This window comes from Salvia hispanica, chromosome 1 (assembly GCF_023119035.1).
Source record: "Salvia hispanica cultivar TCC Black 2014 chromosome 1, UniMelb_Shisp_WGS_1.0, whole genome shotgun sequence".
Classification (NCBI taxonomy): domain Eukaryota; kingdom Viridiplantae; phylum Streptophyta; class Magnoliopsida; order Lamiales; family Lamiaceae; genus Salvia; species Salvia hispanica.
In genome coordinates, this window is record NC_062965.1 from 3,770,636 (window position 1) to 3,795,380 (window position 24,745).

The following is a 24,745-nucleotide window of genomic DNA, read 5'->3' on the forward strand; positions in this document are numbered from 1 at the left end:
CTATGACTAATTATCACATGATTAAAATTTAATCTCGGATACAATCTTGCAAACCGAACACCCCCTAAATGTGATAATTGTGTCTCTCGACTCTTGTTTTTTAATATGAGTGAATTATAATTTTGGTATCTAAATTTTTTAATATGAGTGAATTATTTACTTACCAAATTATCCCTTACTATGATTGCTGATATATGTCATATATGTATGGGATTTGCTACGCTAAAGTGTCACTTATGAGACGCTGATGGTGACCAACAATTTTTCTTCATTTTATTTTTTTCCTTTCCATTTTTCATTTTCTTTTACTAATCGTCTTTCCCAAGCAAATATTTCACTCAAAATTCAGGACATCACCAATTAACATAATCACAATCACAGACACAATCAAACACCAGTATTCCTTTATAAATGAGCTGGCCCATCTATTTCTAGAGCCACTTTGTTATCAAGGTAGACTGCAATCACCGTTAAGGTTTATCTCCCTGACTCCCCATGAAATTGAGCCTTCCTATTGGTAGCGGAAGCAATCGAAGCACGATAAACGAAATAAATATTCTGGCTTATGGGGATGCTTATGTAATCAACGAACACAGAGAATGAGATAGCAAAGATTCCAGGTTATAAAGAAAAAGCGTTGCTTACATGGACCATCGCTCACAATCAATACTATCAATATAAAATCTAGTTTACGAGTTTATCTACGTATATATGTTAATAGAGGTGCGTTAAAATGACAACACCTCTTAAAATAACATCATACCACCATTCCTAGCCAATCATTTGTACACGTGGACGAATAATAAGCTGTCATGTAGCAAAAAAAAAATGCTTGAAGTGTAAAAATCTCGGCCAGCAATATACAACACTGTATACAACAATTTTTTCTCGGTCAACAATATCCAACGCGCTATACAACAATCTATAAATTGTTGTGTAGCGTTTATAATATTGCTGGATATGTGGTGTGATAAGGCTAATTTCATGCATTGGTATGTGCAAAGTAATGTTATAATTTGCTGGGTCTAACACGTTTCCTAAGCCAGGTGTGTGAAGAAAATGGCTAGATCGAGGAAGTTATGGAGGAGATGGTCTAGTAGGAGAATGAAACGAAATGAGCAGGAATTACGAGGAAATTGGCGTGATAAAGGGAGTCTACAGCTGAGGGCAACAAAGTCATTATCAATACCTCGCTGGACCCACTAAAACGCCTATAAATAGAGAGGAGCATGCAGCGCAAAGGAGGATAGTTTTTACTCTTCTTAGCTCATACATTTTACACACACACTTGGGAAAAATTCTGGGGATAATCGTGATAGGGGGGGTACTTTCTAAAGATCTCGAGTTTGGTAACACCGTCCTAGTGAGGGCGAAGATACAATTGTTTTAATTTCATTTGTTTTTGCTAGTTTCCACCGTCGAACTTCACTTTTGGGAGTCGACTTTGATGTTGATGATGTTTAACTGCTTATCGCTCATGGATCTGAGTTTAGCCGTTTAATTTCAAGTTATTTTGCTTAGATCTCTCTGTTATTAGCGTAATTCTTAAATTGCTATGTTGATCTCTGCTTATTTCGTTATTGAGGTGTTTGATGTGGAATTTGGTGACAGATCTGTGGTTGATTGAGTGTTCGGAGCTTAAATTTGTAAATCTGACGTGATGGAGAATTTCTTCTGTTTGGAGTTCCGTGTCGGACGCTTGGATCGGAGTGGATTTAGCGTCTGAAGTTGGTTTTGGCGTGTGAAAGAAACAGTAGTTGATAGACTTGTTTATTTCCTTTGTTTTCTATTTCACTTCGTCTATGTATGCAGATCTGTTAAGTTCTTCGTTATTTATGCATAGATTTGATTTCAAGTTAGTAGCCCTGTTTTTTATTTGCTTATGTGTTTTCTCAAGAAGTTTTATGCGAATTTGGTTGTAGAAGACGATGTCACTGTCAGTTAGTACGAGAGTTAGTTATTCTGCCACTTTCCAGTCGTACTCTGCTTTTTCTTAGACGTGGTCCCACCGTAGAATTATCTCCTAGGTCTAGCTGTTAGGTTAAGTTTCTTTCTAATATTCCCAAGTCAAGTTAATTTTAATTTTTCCTCAACCCAAGAAAATGCGTGGCAGCAGCCAACACCAAAAATACTCCCAAATCCTTGATTACGAGTCTTATGCATCCTTCTCTGTGGGATCGATCCCTACTTCCCTATACTAGGTTTAGTAAAGTGGTTGAGGGTTTTTGAAGCGGGGAAGTACTTGTGTGTCCGACGACCGGGATTCCGCACAACCTACGAGTTCCTAGACCAAGTGATCTAGTGGACTTGCTGGATCTGGGGAACCTGCCTTATTTGAATATCGCAACACTGCACACACACTACACTTGTACTGTCACATCCCGAGAAGCTTCAAGTGCGCGCCGGGGATGGATGGCGTTCTGCCGTTATTAAGGATTTGGTGTAAATATTCTAATTTTTATTATTTTCTTTCTCCTACAGGGGAATGGATGGCGTTTGCTGTTATTAAGGATTTGGTGGAAATAGGGTCGCTCACCGCACATCTTGACGGTGAACCCGCTCATGCTATAGTCTCGAATCCACGACGGAGGTCGATCGACATCAAGACAAATGTGCTTGGAGTTCTACCTACTTTCTCTGGGCGTAGGAATGAATGCCCTTATGAATTTCTGAACGAGTTCAGTAAACTATGCAGCATTCAGAAGCGACCCAACGAGGCAACAGAAGAGGACTACCGTCTTCGAGCAATTCCGTTTGCTCTCAAAGGGGAGGCGAACACTTGGCTGCTGAGGCTTCCACCGGACTCGATCAACACGTGAATAAGACGAATGCCTTGAAGAAGGAGATTCAGGAGTGCAAACAAGAATACGATGAGTCCCTAAGTTCTTATTGGTCCCGCTTCAAGGGGCTGCTGGATGCTTGTCCAAACCACAGGATGATAGAAGCGGAGACTTACTATTTGTTCTATGAAGGTGCAAACCCTGAATCAAAGGACTTGATGAACTCCTCGAGCGGGGGAAATTTTACTAAGAACAAAGCAAGTGAAGCCAGGGAAACGCTGGGGAGATTGATTGAGGCAAAGAAGGCCTATGATAACCCGCGAAGCATATTGAGGAGAGGATCAGCTAATGCAGTGATGGATCAAGAAGACAAGAAGGTGGAAGATAGGATCGATAAACTGGAAAAGGCCTTGCTAAGTGCGATCGAGAAATGCAATCCGCATGCTCCAGTGGAAAATGAGAAATCCCTTGGTCAAGAGGAAAGGCAACTGCAACCATACTACAGTCAACCCTACGAAGGAGAGTGCCACGCTCAAGCAAGTTCGATGGGAAGTTGGAATCCCGATGGAAGTTGGAATCAAGGGAGACAGAGGGACGCTCCATGGAGGACTCACCCAAACTTCAGATGGACTGACCATGATCAAAGCCAGCCACCTCCCTTGCAGCTCACGAATTTTGCACACCCTCCGGAGAGGCAGTCCAATTGGCCAGGGAAGGGACAAGAAGGACAATTGCAGCTGGGATACAGGAATCAGGATCAAGCTAATTGGGGAAACAAAAATCAAAACAACCCAGGAAACTCCTATGTGCCACCTCACCAAAGGAATAACCAAGGCAATTTTCAGAATTCCCAACAGAACCATCAAGGGAATCAAGGGTCTGGTGGCCAGTACAACAATCAAGGGTCGAGTAACCAATACAACAATCATCAAGGAAATTTTCGACAGAACCAAGGTCAAGGACAAAATTTTGGTCAATTCAACTTCAGACCACAACGGAGTTTGGATGACATGGTCCATGATTTGGTAAATTCACAGCAGTTCATGCAAGGTAACCTACATTCCAACAATGACATGGTGCACAAGTTACAAGATGCTCAGTCAGAGCAAAAAGCCGCCATGGACATGATGGCAAAACAACTTTCCCAGATCGCAGTATCTTTGAACGAGATGCGAGGGAATGAAGGTAAACTTCCTGCTACCGTCAAACCGCCAGACCGGGCAAATATTAGTCAAATCACTTTGAGATCTGGGCGGGGTTACGAAGGGCCAACGTTGGGAGCTGATGAGGAAGCGCCTATGCAAGCCAAAGAAGGGAAACAGAGTCAGAAACAGCAAGAAGGAGGCGCTGAACCAAGGGAGATCATTGTTCAGAGAGACCCCCAGAAGGAAGATTTAGGGGGATCTCTACCTCGACCAAGGGACCCGTTCTTCCTAGACCCCGAACCTGAGGAAGTAAGTAAGGAAGGAAACAAGGGAGTTGATGAAACCCAGGCTGGGACTTCCACAAATGCAGTAAAGCGAGCAAAACCATTTCCATATCGAGGGGAGGCGAAGAAGAAAAAGGATGATACAGAGGATCTCATGGAGATTTTCAGCAAGTTGGAAATCAACTTGCCATTCTTGCAAGCCTTGAAAATGCCCACCTTCAGTAAGTTCATCAAGGAGTTTATTGCAGGGAAAACCAAACTAGATGGGAAGATTGTGATTGGAGAAACTGTGTCTGCTGTGATACAAAAAAGAAGGATGCCCTCAAAATGCACGGACCCAGGTATGTTTACATTACCCATTTCTTTAGGGGATATCAAGGTTGAGCATGCCATGTGTGATCTAGGGGCGTCAATAAATGTTTTGCCTCTTTCAATCTATAAAAGGTTAACTGGGGTAAGAATGGTTGATACCAAAGTAGTAATCCAGCTAGCAGATAGAACTTGCATTTGCCCTGAAGGAGTGTTGGAAAATATTATAGTCAAGGTGCATGAGTTTCTATATCCTGCTGATTTTTACGTGATCAAGATGAATGATAATGAGTCTGCTGAGTCCAGTGGGGTACTTTTGGGGAGGCCATTTTTGCGTACGGCTAAGACCATTATCGATGTGTTTGATGGAACAATTTGCTTGGACTATAATGGGGAAAAATATACCTTTAGCATAGATGAGGGGATGAAAAGACCTTTAGATGTTGAGAATCTCTATGCTATTGATGTTATTAACCCTTTAGTCCAAGAATATCTTGAGACAGAATTGATACAGGAACAGATTGATAACTCGGAGTTGAGCCATTCGATTGACAAAGAAGTTGTGGGATGGTGTGCAGCAGTGAACACAGAGGAATTGACAGATGAAGAGCTCATGGAGGCCATTATGGAATTCTGCAGGAACCCGGAATCAGCTAGGTCCAAGGGATCGGCTTATGTGGCCAGTTTGGAAAAATCTCCTGGGTTAGGGAAAGAGACTTCACCAGAAAATTCAGAAAAAAATCCCTTGCCCCAGGAGACGAATGGAACGAAAAAAGAGCTGAAAACACTCCCACCAGGCCTTAAGTACGCTTACTTGGAGAAGGACGAGACATTTCCAGTAATAGTCAACAGCAACTTGACCAAGGAACAGGAGAAGGAGTTGTTAGAGGTCATCAAAAGGAACAAGAAGGCAATAGGATGGACTCTCTCAGATTTGGTGGGAATAAGTCCAGATCTTTGCATGCACCACATCCGTCTGGAAGAAAGTGCAAAGGCTCATCGAGATGCACAACGGAAGCTGAACCCAAACATGCGAGAGGAAGTCTTGAAGGAGGTATTGAAGTTGCTTGCTCTAGGAATCATTTACTCCATTCCTGACAGTGAGTGGGTCAGTCCTGTCCATATGGTGCCAAAGAAGTCTGGGATACAAGTCATCAAAAATGAGAAGAATGAATTGGTACCCACCAGATTAGTGACAGGGTGGAGGATGTGCATCGACTACAGGAAGTTGAATGAAGCCACAAAGAAGGATCATTTTCCTTTGCCTTTCATTGATCAGATGCTGGAAAGATTGGCAGGCAAACAGTATTTTTGTTTCCTTGACGGATACAGCGGATATTTCCAAATCTACGTTAATCCGGAGGATCAAGAGAAGACCACTTTCACGTGCCCTTTTGGTACATATGCATACCGAAGAATGCCGTTTGGATTGTGTAATGCACCGGGGACTTTTCAACGATGTATGATGAGCATTTTTTCGGATCTGTTGGAAGTATGCATTGAGATATTCATGGACGATTTCACCGTCTATGGGAACTCATTTGATGCTTGTTTAGCCAGCCTGGATCTAGTGTTGCAGAGATGTCAGGAAAAGCATTTAGTGTTGAACTTCGAGAAGTGCCACTTCATGGTGACTGAAGGCATTGTCCTAGGTCACGTGGTTTCTGAGAGGGGTATCCAGGTAGACAAGGCAAAGGTGGATGTGATATCAAAATTACCATACCCTACGAATCAAAAAGAGGTGAGAGGTTTCCTAGGCCATGCAGGGTTCTATAGGAGGTTCATAAGGGATTTTGCAAAAATCGCGCAACCACTCACTCGGTTGTTACAAAATGATGTTGAATTCGTCTTTGACGAAGGATGTGAGAGGGCGTTCCAGCTGCTTAAGGACAGGTTAGTATCAGCACCAATAATCAGGGCACCAGACTGGAACCATCCTTTCGAGATAATGTGTGATGCGAGCGATTTCGCTGTGGGAGCTGTCTTAGGACAAAAAATTGATGGAAAAAGCTATGTGATCTTCTATGCTTCCAAAACACTAAATCAAGCTCAGAAGAATTATGACACCACGGAGAAGGAAATGTTAGCCATCGTGTATGCCTTTGAAAAATTCCGACCCTACCTTCTTGGGTCAAGGGTTATAGTCTTCACGGATCACGCAGCAATAAAGTACTTACTGGCTAAGAAGGAGTCGAAGCCAAGGTTAATCCGTTGGGTGTTACTTTTACAAGAATTTGATTGGGAAGTACGAGATAAAAGAGGAACGGAGAATAGGGTAGCAGATCATTTGAGCAGAATCTTCCAAGGAGAAACAGAAGAGGCTATACTCGATGCCTTTCCCGAGGAACATTTGTACCTTTTGGAGAAATTTCCTAGACCACCTGACTGGGAAGCAGTTTTGGCTCTGACCGGTCTAGGGGAATCAGATAAAGGGAAGCGCACGCTGAATGCAGAACCATGGTTTGCTGATCTAGCCAACTACTTGGTCACAGGAGAGATGCCGGTTTCAGAAGAAGTTTCCCGGGCCCAGAGGATGAAGATTAGAAGCGAATCCAAATTTTATTTTTGGGATGATCCTTACCTGTGGAAAATGTGCTCAGATCAAGTGATTAGGCGCTGCATTCCCGAATGGGAACAAAGAGATGTGTTAAATCATTGCCACGCGTTAGCATGTGGAGGCCACTTTGGGCCAAGGAAAACAGCGAGGAAGGTTCTAGACAGCGGATTTTATTGGCCAACATTGAATAAGGATGCTTTCGAATTCTGCCAGTGTTGTGAGAGATGCCAACAGACAGGGGGAATTTCAAGGAGAGATGAGATGCCTCTGATCCCAGTGATCGTGTGCGAAATTTTTGATGTGTGGGGAATGGACTTTATGGGACCGTTTCCGTCATCCTGTGGGAATACCTACATATTGGTTGCAGTGGATTATGTATCTAAGTGGATAGAAGCCAAGGCCACCACAACTTGCGAATCAAAGGAGGTGGCGAAATTTCTCAAGGATAACATTTTCAACAGATACGGAGTTCCTAGAGCCATCATCTCAGACCAAGGAACACATTTCTGTAATCGCACCATCGAGGCTTTGATGAAGAAATATGATGTACACCATCGAGTGTCAACTCCTTACCATCCTCAGTCTAATGGCCAGGCAGAGATTTCTAATCGCGAGATCAAGGCGATATTGGAGAAAACAGTTAATCCGTCAAGGAAAGACTGGAGCAAAAGACTCGGGGACGCATTGTGGGCCTACAGAACTGCTTTTAAAACACCTATTGGAATGTCACCCTACAGACTTGTGTTTGGTAAGATGTGTCACTTGCCTGTAGGAATTGAACACAAGGCATACTGGGCAGTGAAGGAAATGAACATGAAGCCGATAGCATGCGAAGAAGAGAGGAAGTTGCAATTGCAAGAGTTGGAGGAACTTCGGCTGGAGTCGTTTGAATCTGCCATGTGGTACAAAGAAAGAACGAAGTTATGGCACGATAAAAACCTCCGGGTCAAGGAACTTCATGTGGGACAGAAAGTGCTCCTTTTTCAGTCTCGGCTTAAGCTCATGCCAGGGAAACTGAAGTCTAAATGGATTGGCCCATACACCATCGTTGGCATCCGAGCAAATGGAGCAGTAGAGATCCAGGGAAGTGCTCCAAACTCTGTTCCTTTCCTTGTAAACGGTCATAGAGTGAAAGTCTATAGGGATAATTCCGAGTTGTGTGTTGTGGACGAGATTCCACTACACACACTCCCTATTATTGCCTAAAAGGACGAGGGTAATTTCCGATGAATTCCTGGGTCAAGGGGTAAGCTGATAATTTTGAAAATTCACAACTAAACCAGGGAATCTCGGAAATACAACATGTAAATAGTTTAATTTTTCTCTAAAAAAAAAAAAAAAAAAAAAAAAAAAAAAAAAAAAAAAAAAAAAAAAAAATGTACTTATGTGTATATAATTTCGAAGCACCAGACTCCTAGGGGAACCCGTATTTTATGCCCTAACCTCGACCCAGGGGTCTGGAATCTTCAAATTTTATTTTGTAGGGCATGGTCGAGGGGATTCGCCAGGAGAGAGCCTGAAGGAAGGAGTCAAGGAGGGGAAGGATATTTTGAATTTCAAATTCTGGCCGATAATTATGGGAGACGTACGGTTGCTTACATCACGCCTGCAACCGCACCATCTTTTCACCAGAAAAGGCAACCGTCGTCCTTCTCTCTCCATCATTCCTCATTAGACAAAAAAATTGTGTTTGCTCTTCCTTCTCTCTTCATTCACTCTCTCTCTAAAAGACAGACGAAACCCTAACAACAAAATCGCCCAGTTCTTTTCGTTTTCTTTCAGATCTATACCGATGGATTCGACCAAGGGAACTGAGTATGACCCCACTTTGTTGGCCGAATTAACACAGAAGGTGGGAAGCATAGAGAAAGCGAAGGAGGTGTACGCCCTATTCACCGCCAGTCTGATGCCGTCTGCGCCGACTGTACCATCACTGCCAATTCCGGCGGATTCGGCCGCAACACCGGCAAATCTCTCTGAAACAAGATCGCAAGTCGCGGAACTACCTCATGCAAGGGGCGTTTCGCAAGTAGCGGAGACAGAGGAGGCTTTACACAGGCAATCTGAGGACGGTGAACAGACGCATGACGAGACCTTGAAGGAGACAGAAGGTAATGTACCGGAGAACCCTAATCTTGAGGGTAGGGAAATGTATGAGGGGGAAACCCCTACTGCTGATGAAATTCTTGAGGGGGAAACCCCTATTGCTGTTGAGATATGTGAGGGGGAAACCCCTGTTGTGTTTGAAGTTCGTGAGGGGGAAACCCCAGTTTCTGTTGAAATTGCTGAGGGGGAGACCCCTGTGTTTGAGAAGGCTGTTGAGGGGGAAACCCCTATGTTTGAAACAACTACTGAGGGGGAAACCCCTATTCCAGGAGATGTCAGGGGGGAGAACCCCATCTATATCGAGGGGGCAACCCCGATGGTGGTTGAAGAGGGGGAAACCCCAGAAAAGCTGTTGGCGGAGTCAGATCTACATTCGACGGCGGAACCGGAGCCCGAGGAAGGGCTAAAATTGATCGTGGACCTGGTTGATGACCAGGAAACAAGTGAGCCCAAGATTGATGAAAGGGCCGAAAGGAGGCGCACCAGGAGAAGCCTCCTTGACGAAGTTGATGACTTCATACCTGAAGCGACAGAGACAGAGGCGCGCTTGGCCAAGGAGAAAGCAAGAAAAGGAAAGGCGCCGGCGACTGCATCTACCCGGTCAAGGAAAGCTCCCTCCGTCCAGGAGGTCGAGGAGACCCTTTCCCCTGAGACCGAGGAAACCCTTGTCGACGAGCACGAGGAGCCCATCCCTGAGCCAAGCTATAACTCTGAGGAGGTTGAGGAAGAGCCAATTCCCGGACGCCCCGTGATTTGGCTGACTAAGAGCTTGCTGGAGGAGATGAGACAGTTTGACGACCAGAAAAGAATCGCGGTGTACAAGGAACGATGCAGCGCAGGAAAGATGGCCAAGTCGGGAAAACAGTATAGCAAGAGGGAGCTCAAGATGATTGCATGTGACAAAGAATTCCGCGCCTATATCCAGGCAATAGGGTTTGAGTGGCTGTTGCAGCACAGCCAAGAGAGGGTACCAGTGGATCTGGCAAGGGAGTTTTTCTCCACTTTTCGTTTGAAGAATACCTCAGACCTGGACGCGGATTCCATCACATTCAGACTCTTCAATCAGGAGCACGAGTTGAGCATTAGGGAGTGGTCCCTACGGATGGGGTTGTTCACTAAGGAAGAAGATGAAGAGGGGGCTTGGAACGACAGGATGGTGGGGATGCCAAAGAACACACCTGGGTTCAAAGTCCAGACAGCATGGGAACTGGTCACGCACTCTAAATCAGGGGCGTTTAAATCCAGCTACTCCAAAGCCTCCCACATCGAAGATCGGATCCTCCGTTTTGCTCAAACATTTATCAGTTACAATTTGATGGGCAGTGCGAATTCAGCCCTCACTACTACCGATCTCTACTTCACTTGGTGCATGGCAGAGGGTGTTAAGGTGCACCTCGGATATTGGATGGCGCAGGCGTGCCACCAGATGACGAGCAACCCAGGACGTCATATGTACACCTGCCACCTCATCGGCGCTTACCTCCAGAGGAATATAGAAATGAGAATTGCCAAGGCTGCTCCACTTGTAGTCATGTGCGACCCCCCAGAGGTGTTCAGTGTTGATTATTTCTTCAACAAGGGGTTGCTGCAGACTCAAGGCACCAAAACTCTCTTCTATTCTTTAGGAGACAAGGTGAAGGCGGAGCCGGAGGAAGCAGAAGAGGCCATGCCAAGTGAAGAGATCGAGGAGCTGCGGAAGGAAGTCCAGGACATGAAAAAGGAGATGCAGATAATGCGGAAGGATATGATGAAGGAACTCGGTGGGATAAGGAACGAATTGATGGGAAATCGGGAGGCAGTGCAGACCCTGAGGGGAAATATTGCTGATTTGGCAGTGAAATGTGCCAAACAGAATGATAGGATGACGGAAGCGGTGGAGCTTTCAATGAAAATGTTGAAGTGGATGTAGCAGACGCTCCCTTGACCCTCGGATTGAGGACAACTCGGGTCCGCAAAGATGAAGTCGCAGCCCCACCCATAAGCCACTCGTTGCCCTCGTCGACCACCCACAGCCGCTTTGCAAGTTCCAGCCCCACCAAAATCAAAATTGATCGTGAGAAAGTCAGTACCGAAATCCCAGAGCAGAAGGAAGAAGAGCTGGAGCAGCCGGCTAGGAAGAAGGTGAAAGTGACCCGCCCCGGAGTCCCACCCCAGTCGGCTCCCGAGGGAGCCAGCCCCAGAAATGATCAAACATCTCTTGACCAAGTAACTTTTATTTTTCGTTCTTTTTTTTTCACAATGTCACTTTAAGAGGTGTTGTCATTTTAACACAAACCTATGCTTAATATGCAGCATATAAAACTCCTTAGAGTAAAGGTCAAAATTGGTTCTAAACATATAGCCAGAATACGAATTTGGTCCAAAAATTCACTTTTTAAAAATCAAGTCCAAAACATTTGAAATCGTTGTCAAAGTGATCCTTTTCCGTCAAAAAACTAACGGTCAATGCCTAATTAATGATTTTTTTTAACTTAATTAATATACTAATGCATAATTAATTAAAAAAAAGTAAATATAAAATTAATAAAATGCTAAGAAATTACAAAATCGACTATTTCTCCCTCTTTTTCCTTCTCTTCCATCTCTCCTCCGTTCTTCCTAAATCGGAATATCTCTCTTCTTCTTTCTGGCGCTCAACGACTTCGCGTCTTTCTCTCTCTTCTCGCTCCTCCACAAAGCATCGTCATCGTGTGTTTCTCCGCATTGCTGCTGTCCGAGATCAAAACCGTCGCCGTCCACCATTGCTGCGCCATCAACCCCCATTTCTTTCGGTCCTCCCCATCTCTCTCTCAATTTTCTTTCTCGGCGGTCCGACGTTGTTATCTTCGCCAACGCGGTTGCTATTGCTGGAAGATGGTTTCGCTTCCATCGCCTCTGCCTGCTCGTTGTCAGTCGAGAGAAAGATGCGATGACGTTGAGTACTAGAGAGAAGAAGAGAGATTCCGATTTAGGAAGAACGAAAAAGATATTGAAGATAAGGAAAAAGAGGGAGAAATAGTCGAATTTGAAATTTCTTAGCATTTTATTAATTTTATATTTAATTTTGTTTAATTAATTATGCATTAGTATATTAATTAAGTTTAAAAAATCATTAATTAGACGTTGACCGTTAGTTTTTTACGGAAAAGGACCACTTCGACAACGATTTCAAATGTATAGGACCACTACGATAACGATTTCACATGTTTTAGACCCGATTTTCAAAAAGTGAATGTTTTACCAAATTCGTATTTCGGCAATACGTTAAAAGATCAAAATTGACATTTACTTAACTCCTTATTAGTATATTTCAAATCTACAAACAAACTTTATTCTTGATATTTAACTATACCATCAAATTAGTTCTCTATATCTAGCTTCCATCGTGTATATATATGCTAATATGCAGCATATAAATCTTTCTATACAAATGCTATTTTGTCAATATCTACATAACAAATTTTATAATCAACGAATGGTATACACTGATCAGCAATATGAGGTAGTATGCCCAATCAATGTGACAATTAGAGTGTTGTACATATAGTAATTAATAAATGAGAGTTTAAATCTACTTATAATTCTAAAATATGGAAAAAAGTTTATATACATAATACATATACATGAAAACATTAAAAAATTTAAAACCCAAGAAAAATAAAGTTTCAAAGATGTAGAATGTATATATATAGAGGAATAAATTAAAGTTCAGAATTAAAAAAAAAAAATGGGTTGCGGTGCATCGCAGGTCCCACAACGCTAGCGAGCCGCACAGCAACGAGGCGGGCGTCCCACCGGCCCCAACTTAGGCACCTCACCCGTCCAACAATGGCCTCCCATCCCTCCTATTCCAAACAAGGACAATCTTCAAGATGTATGGTCCAAAAACGCCTTCAAATTTATGGTGGAAGATCCATTTTCCGCCACGGCTTCTCTGGCCAATTCCTTCCATTTACTAGCATTGTTTCTGAATTCCACACTCTTAACTCCACCATCCATCACTTCCTCAACACATCTCCAAATCTCCTCACTCTTCACAATCCCATCCTCATTACCTCTAACTCTAACTCCAATCCTCCAAACATCCTCTATCATCTTCGCATTCGTCCCCTGGTCGGTCCAACGAGGGAATGCCACGACAGGGACCCCACACGACAGGCTCTCCAGAGTCGAATTCCACCCACAGTGCGTGACAAAGCATCCCAGTGATGGGTGCGTCAGCACCTCGAGCTGTGAGCACCACGTCACCATCTTCCCAATCTTATCCAAATCTTCCAAACAGCTCAGCTTCTCCTCCTCCTTTTCCTCCTCCGCCCCTCGCGTTACCCACAAAAACGGCCTCCCAGAGCGGAGGAGGCCGGCTGCGATCTCCTCCATCTGTGGCTTCGGGAGCCTCAACATGCTCCCGAATGCCACATAGACAACCGATGACTGCGGCTTCGAGTTTAGCCACTCGATGCAGCCGTCGGATTTCTCGTATAGGTCGCCACCGAACGACTTCTCAGACGGATCCTCTCCGCCGATGAAGGCGGAGGGGATCAGCGGTCCGACTCTGATCAGCTCGTAACGATCGAACGCGCCGAGCGCTTCCGCCTCGAGCGAGTCGAAGGTGTTCACGAGCACCTTCGCCTTGCCCGGCTCGGCGTCGAGCAAGTCGAACTGCTCCTTAAACGCCGGAAGCGTAGACTTATCCAATTCCGGAGACGAAGGGAGGAGGCCGGAGGGAATGTCGGCTTTCGAGAGCGGCGGAGCTCCCGCGATTTCGATTTTCCAGCCGGGATTTTCCGATTTCTCGTTGATTTCGTCGGAAAATCCGTTGAAATAGTGGTAGTATATGCTCAAGACGGTGGCCGATTGGACCCAGAGGAGAGCGCTGGGGATGTGGAGCTCACGCGCCACCTCCGTCGCCCAGGGGAGGAGGAGCGTGTTGACTAGGCACGTGACGGGGCGGCCCTCCTCCGCTGCGGCGGCGATGGCGCCTCTCACGGCGGTGGAGCCGTTGCTTCGCATCGTTTCCTTTAATTTGTTGGCGTCGTCGTCGCCGAGCTTGAAACCGTCGTCGAATCCGTCGGAGAAGGCGAGGAAGGTTAGGCCGTTGGTATCCGCCAAGCGGCGCCGCGCGGAGATGCAGGTGAGGAAGGTGACGTGGATGTCCATTTTTATGAGATTCTTTGCTAACTGGAGGGAGGGGTTGATGTGGCCTTGCACCGGTAAGATCACGAGGAGGACGTGGCGCTGTTCCATTGGTGGACAAGGATTTTGTATGAGCTAAGTGAGTGTGGGATTTGAGGGTTTTGAACAATTTTATGAGTGTGAATAAATATAGAATACTTGTGGAGGCATGACTCATGAGTGTGTGAGGTTTGCGGTGACGACAGCAAATATTAATTTTCCATGCTTGTTTGACTATAATTAAAATTGTGGGGTTTAAATTTTATTGATGGTTGAACCACTAGCAATTTGTAAATTTATATATGGAGTATTTGAGAAGGCACATTTGATATCTCCTTCCGTTTTAAAAATATGGCATTTAAAATTAGAATGAAGATTAAGCACAATTGTTAAAATAAGAGAGGAAAAGATTGGTAGTTAAAATAGTGTTAGTGGATAGTGGGATTCATATTGTGTTATGGATGCAATTTCACATTGGTTGTGACAACAACTGGTGTAAAGTATATAAACCAAATGAGTTCTCTCTTCTAACATACTAGTCTTTTGGGTTGTGTACTCATGTTTAGTCTAGTCTGTATTATATTGCCACATTATTAGTGTTGGTTTGTATCACATTGCCATATTATTATTATTGTTTAATAAATTGTAACAGTGTGTTACAGTGGTATAAGTTAGATAAATGAAAATGTCTATTAACTTACTTATAATAGATAGAATAAGGAAATACATATATTTACAAATTTGTAATGAATATAAATAATTGGAGTAGTAAATAAAATACTATAAAAGGCGCAGAACGGTCAAGGAGAGGGCCCACCTGCATATGGGCTGGATCCGTTTATGGAATGTATAGAAATCGGCAATTATAGTGACTGACAATTGATTGGGGTACAATGACAGTAAACATTTTTGTCACAGCTTCTCTCAATACAAAAAATTAATTATATAAATATATAATGATCGAGACACCATTATATGCGTTAAAATTTTAAAAAACATAAAAACTATAGATGATGCAAAAGAATTTTTTTTTAAATTATTTTTTTTAAGATGTTTCAATTTGCATTCTCTAATTTTAGTTAGAATATTAATAATAAAAAAAATTTAAAGCTTTAATTATATATATAAATGAATACTTTTAAATACATTAAAAAATACTTAATACTCATCTCCTACTATTCAATATATTTTTTTGGCAGTGTCTAGTCACAATTTGCATTCTCATCTTCTGCTTAAGAGTGAGATGACTTTGGACTTTCATATTGTACTAATAAAAATATAATTATATACTCTTTAAAATAAGATAATTTTAATTAATTAATTAACTAATAAAATATTTTTGTCGTCGTACAAGAATATGCACTCTTTCCTTTTTAATCTGTTCAACGAAAATATGCACTTTCCAATTTTAAAAACTATTTATCTGTTAAAGTGAGACTCATTCTCCACTAACAATATTTTAATTACTTATTCTTTCTATATTTTATTTTTTCAATTGTGCATTAAACTCGTGTCCAGCACAAAGTGTATATACGGAAGATAAATACTTCAAAGACTCAATTTCCGCCACCAGCCAACACTAATTCCCTCCAAAACCAGTTCTCTCTCTCTTCTCTTTTACTATCTCTCAAACCCTAATTCCATTGCTTCCGAGCTCAGCTAAGAGCATCTCTGGTGGCGGACTTCCCACAAAAACTTCCTGTCACGTCATCAGTAGGACTTCCCATCCCACTGCCACATCACTAGGACTTCCCCTTCACTAGGACTTCCACTAGGACTTCCCGCAATAAAATTAATAATTCACAATTATTCAATTTACGGAATTAAAATTTCGACACGAATACGGAAAAATTCGAATACTTCATTAAAAAAAAAATTACATAATACTTATAAAAAACATAATTAAGTTAAAATTTACATAATCATAAAAAGTCGAGAAATACAACCCTCGGCTCTCACCCATCCTCGTCCTCGTCCTCGTCCCCGTCGCCCGTGCCGCTGCCGCCTCCGACGTCCCCGCCCCCAATCTTGATGCCATAATCATCAATGGGTGGCAATCCTAAATCGCGCCGACATGCGTCAATCACATCCTTGCACATCCTATTTTACGCAGGATCGTGCGTGCTATACCACTTATGCATGTTCTGACTCAGGGTCTTCGTTAGCTGCGAGCGAGCGAGACGGTCGTTCTCATCTGGGGCTTCAGGGGCCTCCGATTCGACCTCGAAGGACCCGCTGCGGCTGCCGCTTCCCCTCGCCATCCGCTGCGCAACCTTTTGCCCCATCGGGCAACGACGACGGCGAGAGTCTGATCGTGGTAGCGGGGACACTTCCTCGGCTTCGGGGAGCTCGTGCGAACCAGCACTGCTGCTGTACTCACCGGAAGAGTTGATCTTCGTCGCTTCCAAACCGAGTCGACACCCGCACAAAACTTTTGCGAACCCCTGACCACGAGAAAGGCCTCCCATTGGTCAAAATCTTTAAACTTCAATTCTTTGTCGGGGTACTGGGACAAGGCCCGGTTCTTCACATCCTCCTCAGACATGCCGCTGGTTGCCGCGCAGGTTGTTTTGGTAGATGCCGGCAAAACGACTGAGCTTAGGCCTCAACCGATCCCCCTTTGTTTCCGGCATTGCTCGGGAGTGCGAGGCTTCGCCCCAGCCGGTTTGTGTGTGAGGTAGGCTTCACTAATGCGATGCCACAATCGGTCAATATACTGGTTCGCCCCGACATAGGGATCCTCGACTACACCGACCCAGGACTTCGCAAGCGCGGCGTTTTCCCACACTGTCCAGATCGACCTCTTCCCATGCTCCTCCTCACCCTCCTCCTCCTCTGCCCCCATTAGCGAGGAAGAGCTCGGGGCTTTCCCGTTTCCCTTGCCCCTACCCCCGCCCCTGGTCTTGCCCTTGCCTTTGCCTCTGCCCCTTGCAGCAGGCTCCGCCTCATCGGGAGTCTCACGGATCGGCGATAGCCCCAACTCCTGCCTCAACTCCTCAAAAGAGAAAGTCTCGATGTCGGCGTACTGAGTCTCCGGAACAGTACTAGGGGAATCATCGGACAACAAATCTACATATTGGCGATAGACAGATTCCGTAGGTGTCTGAGGGCTCCTGTGCTGCATCGTCCCACCCATCCCCGCCATATTTGGCGTCATACTCCCCATCCCCGAGGCCCCGGGCATCATCCCACCCACCCCCGCCATATTTGGCATCATACCGCCCATCCCGCTGCCCCAGGCATCATCCCACCCATCTGACTCATCCAATTGTACATATTGTAGAACATTTGGGGAGTAATCCCCGCTATCCCTGCCATTTGGGGATTCATCTCCCCCATTTGGGGATTCATCCCCGACATTTGGGGATTCATCCCCCGCATTAAAGTTTCCCTCCATTTCGGCGGGAAACGTGGGTGTGTTTGATCTGCTCATGGTGGGGGAGTTCCTATTGTACTCCATTTATAGTAGAAATGAAACTTGTAGATTAGAGAAAGAAACTTGTCAACACAAGTGGTGTGAATGAAATGAAGTTCAACGAGCCGTATTTATAGAGTTATAAAAAAAAATAATTAAATTTTAAGTCGGACGTCCGCCCGCCCGTCGCTCTGTCCCATTAAAAATGCAATGTTTTACTTTTTGGGTTGTCCCACTAAAAATGAAACGTTTTCTAAAATGGAAACACCACTCTCTCTACTTTTCCCTCTCTCTTACTTTACTCTCTCTTCACTAACTCACAAAACAACGTTTGCATAAAATCATATGCCGGAAACCAAATGTTTCAAATTTATTGGAACGGAGAGAGTAATAACTAACGGTTATTAATAAAATTGAAGTTTTAAGTTTTGCATTATAGTTGGAAATGATCATAACTGAAGTAAATGGAGTATTTAAAAGCTACGAAACTATTATCTACTATTTCATCAAAAATATTATGACCTATTGATTTATATCAATTAAGGGTCGACTACCCTACTGTCGGCATAATAAGATAACGAACACCGAGCATATGCTCATATCTGCGGACTCGTAGACTCGTAGTCTGAGTTGAATAGGAATCCAATGGAGAATGGAGGAGATGAAGTGTTAGTTTGGGGTCATATGTGGTTAGGCCAAAAATACAAATTTAACTATTAGGCTCATTTACTCATTTATTGAGCCACTAACCTATTTATTGAGCAAACTTTAGTAATCTTAGTGTGATTTCGACTCTTGTTTTTCAACATGAGTGAATTATAATTTTGGTACCTAAATTTTGGATTGGTAATAAACGTGACGATACTTACGGTTTAATTTGAGTGAATTATTTAATTACCAAATTACCCCTTACTATGTTTGCTGATATATATATAGGGTTGTGTTAGTGTGCTAACTAATTAACAATAATAACTAATAACTTTCAATATTGTGTATTAAAATCATCAACACAAAGATATAATTATATCAATACAACATGTAAATTTAAAATGTCAAGACAAAGACATAAGTTTACCAACACAAGAAAATTGATAAATTTATGTCTTTGTCTTGATGTTTTTAACATACAAAATTGATATTAGTTATTACCGTAACTTAGTTAGTATTTTGGGATTTGCTACGCTAGTGTCATTTATACGCTCATTCTGAGCAACAATTTTTCTTCATTATATTTTTTTCCTTTCCATTTTTCGTCGACTTCTTTTTACTAGATGTCTTTCCCAAGCAAATACTTCTCTCAAAATTCAGGATACCACCCACAATCACAATCAAACACCAGTTTTCCTTTATAAATGAGCAGGTATTTCATTTTGAACGTTCATTTTGAAAATATAATTATAAATAATTAAACTGGAGAAAAAGTAAAGTAAGAGAAAGAATAATATAGAAAAGATGTTTATCTACAATATTTTCTCTCTTACTTTACTTTTTCTCCACTTTAATTATTTATAATTATTTTTTTAAAATGAGTGCGCAAAATGAAATGTCTCTATTACTATTGAACGAATGGAGTATATAACTATACCATCAAATTAATTCTCTATATCTAGCTTCCATCGTATATATACATTTGCTAATATGCAGCACATAAATCTAGCTAGACAAATGCTATTTTGTCAATATCTGCATAACAAATTTTATAATCAACGAATGGTATACACTATACATTCATCAGCAATATGAGGTAGTATGCTCAATCAATGTGACAATTAGAATGGTGTACATAGTAACTAATAAATGAGAGTTTAAATCTACTCATATATAATTCTAAAATATGGAAAAAAAAATTAAATACATACGTAATATACATGAAAACACTAAAAATATTAAAAACCAAAAAAAAGTTTGAGAGTAATAGGATGTGGTGTAGAATAAAATTAGTGTACTCCCTCCGTCCCATGTGAATTGTCCATTTTGGTTTCGGCACGAGTTTTAAGAAATGTAAAAAAAAGTACTCCCTCTGTCCTACATAATTATACCCAGTATTCCATTTTGGGTCGACCCACATAATTTTACACACTTCACTTTTACCATTTTTGGCAGTTGACCTATATTCCACTAACTTATTTCTACTCATATTTTATTATAAAACTAATACTCCCTCCGTCCCAAGGAAGATGACCCCTTCCTTGGGCGGCACGGGATTTTATGCGGTTAATTTTTGTGTGTTAAGAGGAGAGAGTAAAGTAAGAGAGAGGGAATAAAGTAGAGATAAATGTGTTTCCATTTTAAGTAATGGGTCATCTTTGTTGGGACAAACCAAAAAGGAAAGTGGGTTATCTTCAATGGGACGGAGGGAGTACTTTAAAAGTGACCCACATCCCACCAACTTTTATCAACTCACTTTCCATTAAATTTCTTAAAAGCCGTCTTGAGTCAAAGTGGGTAAAATTATATGGGACGAAGGGAGTAGATTAAAAAGTTAGTGGAATATGGGGTCCCACTTTTATTTATTGGTTTTATAATAAAATATTAGTAGAATAAGTTAGTGAAATGTGAAGCGTACTTACCATTTATACTGATAGTGAAAATGAACAAATAATAGGGAACAAACAAAAATGACAAAAGTGGACAATTAAAAAAAATGGGTTGCGGTGCGTCGCAGGCCCCACAACACTAGCGAGCCGTACCACAACGGGCCGGGCGTCCCACCGGCCCCAACTTAGGCACCTCACCCGTCCGCCCCGCCCCACACACCTGCCCCCCAACCATGGCCTCCCCTATCCCAAACAAGGACAAACTTCAAGATATATGGTCCAAAAGCGCTTTCAAATTCATGGTGGAAGATCCATTTTCTGCCACGGCTTCTCTGGCCAATCCCTTCCATTTATTAGCATTGCATCTGAATTCCACACTCTTAACTCCACCATCCATCACTTCCTCAACACATCTCCATATCTCCTCACTCTCCACAATCCCATCCTCATTACCTCTCACCCTAACTCCAATCCTCCAAACATCCTCTATCATCTTCGCATTTGTCCCCTGATCCGTCCAACGAGGGAACGCCACGACCGGGACCCCACACGACAGGCTCTCCAGAGTCGAATTCCACCCACAATGCGTGACGAAACATCCCAGTGATGGGTGCGTCAGCACCTCGAGCTGGGAGCACCACGTCACCATCTTCCCAATCTTATCCAAATCTTCCAAACAGCTCAGTTTCTCTTCCTCTTTCTCCTCGCCTCGCATTACCCACAAAAAGGGCCTCCCAGAGCGAAGGAGGCCGGCCGCGATCTCCTCCATCTGTGCCTTCGGGAGCCTCAACATGCTCCCGAATGCCACATAGACAACCGACGACTGCGGCTTCGAGTTTAGCCAGTCGATGCAGCCGTCGGATTTCTCATATAGGTCGCCGCCGAACGACTTTTCCTCAGACGGATCCTCTCCGCCGATGAAGGCGGAGGGGATCAGCGGTCCGACACTGATCAGCTCATAACGGTCGAACGCGCCGAGCGCTTCCGCCTCGAGCGAGTCGAAGGTGTTCACGAGCACCTTCGCCTTGCCAGGCTCGGCGTCCAGCAAGTCGAACTGCTCCTTAAACGCCGGAAGCGCAGACTTATCCAATTCCGGAGACGAAGGGAGGAGGACGGAGGGAATGTCGGCTTTCGAGAGCGGCGGAGCTCCCGGGATTTCGATTTTCCAGCCGGGATTTTCCGATTTCTCATTGATTTCGTCGGAAAATCCGTTGAGATAGTGGTAGTATATGCACAAAACGGTGGCCGGTTGGACCCAGAGAAGCGAGCTGGGGATGTGGAGCTCACGCGCCACCTCCGTCGCCCAGGGGAGGAGGAGCGTGTGGACTAGGCACGAGACAGGGCGGCCCTCCTCCGCTGCGGCGTTGATGGCGCCTCTCAAGGCGGTGGAGCCGTTGCTTCGCATCGCGTCCATGAATTTATCAGCGTCGTCGCCGAGCTTGAAACCGTCGTCGAATCCGTCGGAGAAGGCGAGGAAAGTTAGGCCCTTGGTATCCTCCGCCAAGCGGCGCCGCGCGGAGATGCAGGTGAGGAAGGTGACGTGGATGCCCATTTTTATGAGATTCTTTGCTAACTGAAGGGAGGGGTTGATGTGGCCTTGCACCGGTAAGGTCACGAGGAGGACGTGGCGCTGTTCCATTGGCGGACAAGGATTTTTGTATGAGCAAAATGAATGTGGGATTTGAGGGTTTTGAACAATTTTATGAGCGTGAATAAATACAGAGTACTTGTGGAGGCATGTGTGTGTGAGGTTAGCGGTGACGACAGGGTAGTACAAAAGCAAAGATGAATTTTCCTTGCTTGTTTGATTAAAATAAAAATTGTCGGGTTTAAATTTTATTGATGATTGAACCACATGCAATTTGTAAGTTTCTATATGGAGTATTTGAGAAGGCGCATTTGATATCTCCTTCCGTTTTAAAAATATGGCATTTAAAATGACAACGAAGATTAGGCTATCCGCAATGCTGTCTCTTATTTATCTTTTAACCGTCTCATCTTTTAACTATTCATGGGTCTCATTGTACTTTTCAGCTCATCTCTTAACTAAGAGATAACACCTGCATCCCTCCATCTCTTAACCATCTCTTATCCATCTCTTATCCATCTCTTAACTATTCATTCAATTTCATTTTTTAATTTTTATTTCCAACAAATTCAATTAATAAAAACACACTTAATTAAATAAAATAAAATCACAATTTAAAGGCCTAAAAAATTATAAAATACATAATAAAAAAATAATATAATTAAATAAAATAAAAATTACAATTTAAAGGCCTAAAAAATTTAAAAATGCATGATTAAAAAATACATAATTAAATATTAAAATTTACAATTTTTTTTTTCGAATTTTCAATTTTTTTAAAAAATAATAAATTTATGACGTCATAATTCCGACGCCCACTCGTGGGCCGACGAGTGGGCGTCACGCCATCGCTTAGCGCACGCCACGTGGCCGCGCGCGTCGTCTCGCCAGCTCGAGGCCGGCCTCTTCCGAACGCGTCGGGCGTCGAGACGAGACGGGAGCCGCAACGCTGTCTCGATGCCGTCTCGTCGAGACGAGACCGAGACCGCAACGAGGCAGCATTGCGGATGCTCTTAAGCACAATTGCTAAAATAAGAGAGAGGAAGAAATTGGTAGTTAAAATAGGGTTAAGTGTATAGTGACATTCACATTGTATTACAGATGCAATTCCACATTGGTTGTGAGAACAACTGGTGTGATATATAGACTAAATGAGCTCTCTTTTCTAACATACTAGTCTGGGTTGTATTCTCATGTTTGGTCTGTATCACATTGTCACGTACTCACGTTATTATTAGTGTTGGTTTGTATCACATTGCCACGTTATTATTAGTGTTTAATGAGTTGTAATGATGTGTCATAGTGGTATAAGTTAAATAAATGAAAATGCCTATAACTTGCTTATCATAGTTAGAATAAGGAAACACATATATTTACAAATTTGTAATGAATATAAATAATTGGAGTAGTAAATAAAATACTATAAAAGGCGCAGAAGGGCCAACTAGAGGCATTTGCCCACCTGCATATGGGCTGGATCCGTTTATGGAATGTATAGAGAAATCGACAATTCAGATATTAATTGCTTCATAAATCAGTATGTTTTGAATTATGCTTTTATACTGGCAGGCAACTGATTATGGAACAATGACAGCAAACATTTTGCCACAGCTTTTCTCAATACAAAAAATTTATTATTTAAATATATAAAGATGAGACGCAATTATATGTGCTAAAATTTTAAAAAAACATAACTATAGATGATGCAAAAGAAAATATTTTAAAGCTTTGATTATATATTAAAAAATATAAATTAATATTCTTAATTGCATTAAAAAATATAATAAATCATTTTTATTGGCAGTGTCTAGTCACAATTTGCATTCTCATCTCCCTACTTAAGAGTGAGATGACCTTGAACTTTTATCTCCCTAAAAAGAATTAAATATACTTTTTAAAATAAGAAAATTATAATTAATTAATTAATTAATTACTCCCTCCGTCTCATAGAAATAACCCATTTAGAATTAGCACGAGTTTTAATATTTAATTGATAAGTAAAAGATAAGGAAAAAAAAGTAGATGGAATTGTGTAATGTATGGTGGGTCCATAAATAATAAAGTAAAATTAAAGAGAAGTAGAAAAATGTTGTCATAAATGGAAATGCACTATTTGTATGCGACCGACAAAAAATGAAACATGGTCTATTTCTATGGGACGGAGGGAGTAATAAAATATTTTTGCCGTCGCACAAGAATATGCACTATTTTCTTTTTAGTCCGTTCTACGAAAATATGCATTTTCCAATTTAAAAAACTATTTCTCTCTATTGAGGTGAAACTCATTCAAAACCAACAATACTTTAATTACTTATTCTTTTATCTCTTATTTTTCAATTATACATTAAAACCCGTGTCCAGCCCAAGGTGCATATTTTTACGATACGGAGGGAAGTAAGATTACTTCAAAGACTCAATTTTCCCGCCACCAGCCAACTAACACTAATTCCCTCCAAAACCAGTTCCCTCTCTCTCTTCTCTTTATCCCTCAAACCCTAATTCCATTGCTTCCGAGCTCAGCTAAAGGCATAACCAGTAACCGCGTGAACATTCAAAGCTGCAAAATGAGAATGAATGCATTAGAGGAGTCTTCTGCGGCAAGCCTCGTTCTCATAAGAGGCAGAAAAGCAGTCGATCATCTCCCAATTCCGACGAATTCGAGGAGGAATATGAAGAGCAGAGCAAGTTGCTGCCCCTGATTTCGATGTGAAGGAGTGCAAGCTTGGTAAATAATGGGGATGAATGAAAAAAAAAACATAAAAGAAAACAAAATAAAGAAAAAGCGTTGCTTACGTGCTCACAATCAGTTCAACATAAAATCTAGTTTCCATAGTTTATCCACATATTTTAAATCTACAAACAAGCTTTATTCT

General features: G+C 42.5%; 2 protein-coding genes across 2 annotated transcripts; both read right to left on the reverse strand.

The window, feature by feature from the left end:
* Positions 1 to 12,815: 12,815 nt before the first annotated feature.
* Positions 12,816 to 14,625, reverse strand: LOC125202336 (UDP-glycosyltransferase 75C1-like). Its single transcript, XM_048100714.1, has one exon. The coding sequence runs from the start codon at positions 14,402 to 14,404 to the stop codon at positions 13,028 to 13,030; it is 1,377 nt and encodes a 458-aa protein (XP_047956671.1). The 5' UTR covers positions 14,405 to 14,625; the 3' UTR covers positions 12,816 to 13,027.
* A 5,667-nt stretch (positions 14,626 to 20,292) lies between these two features.
* On the reverse strand, positions 20,293 to 22,172 carry LOC125201795 (UDP-glycosyltransferase 75C1-like). The gene has a single exon (XM_048100050.1). It carries the CDS (start codon positions 21,921 to 21,923, stop codon positions 20,550 to 20,552), a length of 1,374 nt encoding a protein of 457 aa, XP_047956007.1. The 5' UTR covers positions 21,924 to 22,172; the 3' UTR covers positions 20,293 to 20,549.
* Between the last annotated feature and the right edge of the window lie 2,573 nt (positions 22,173 to 24,745).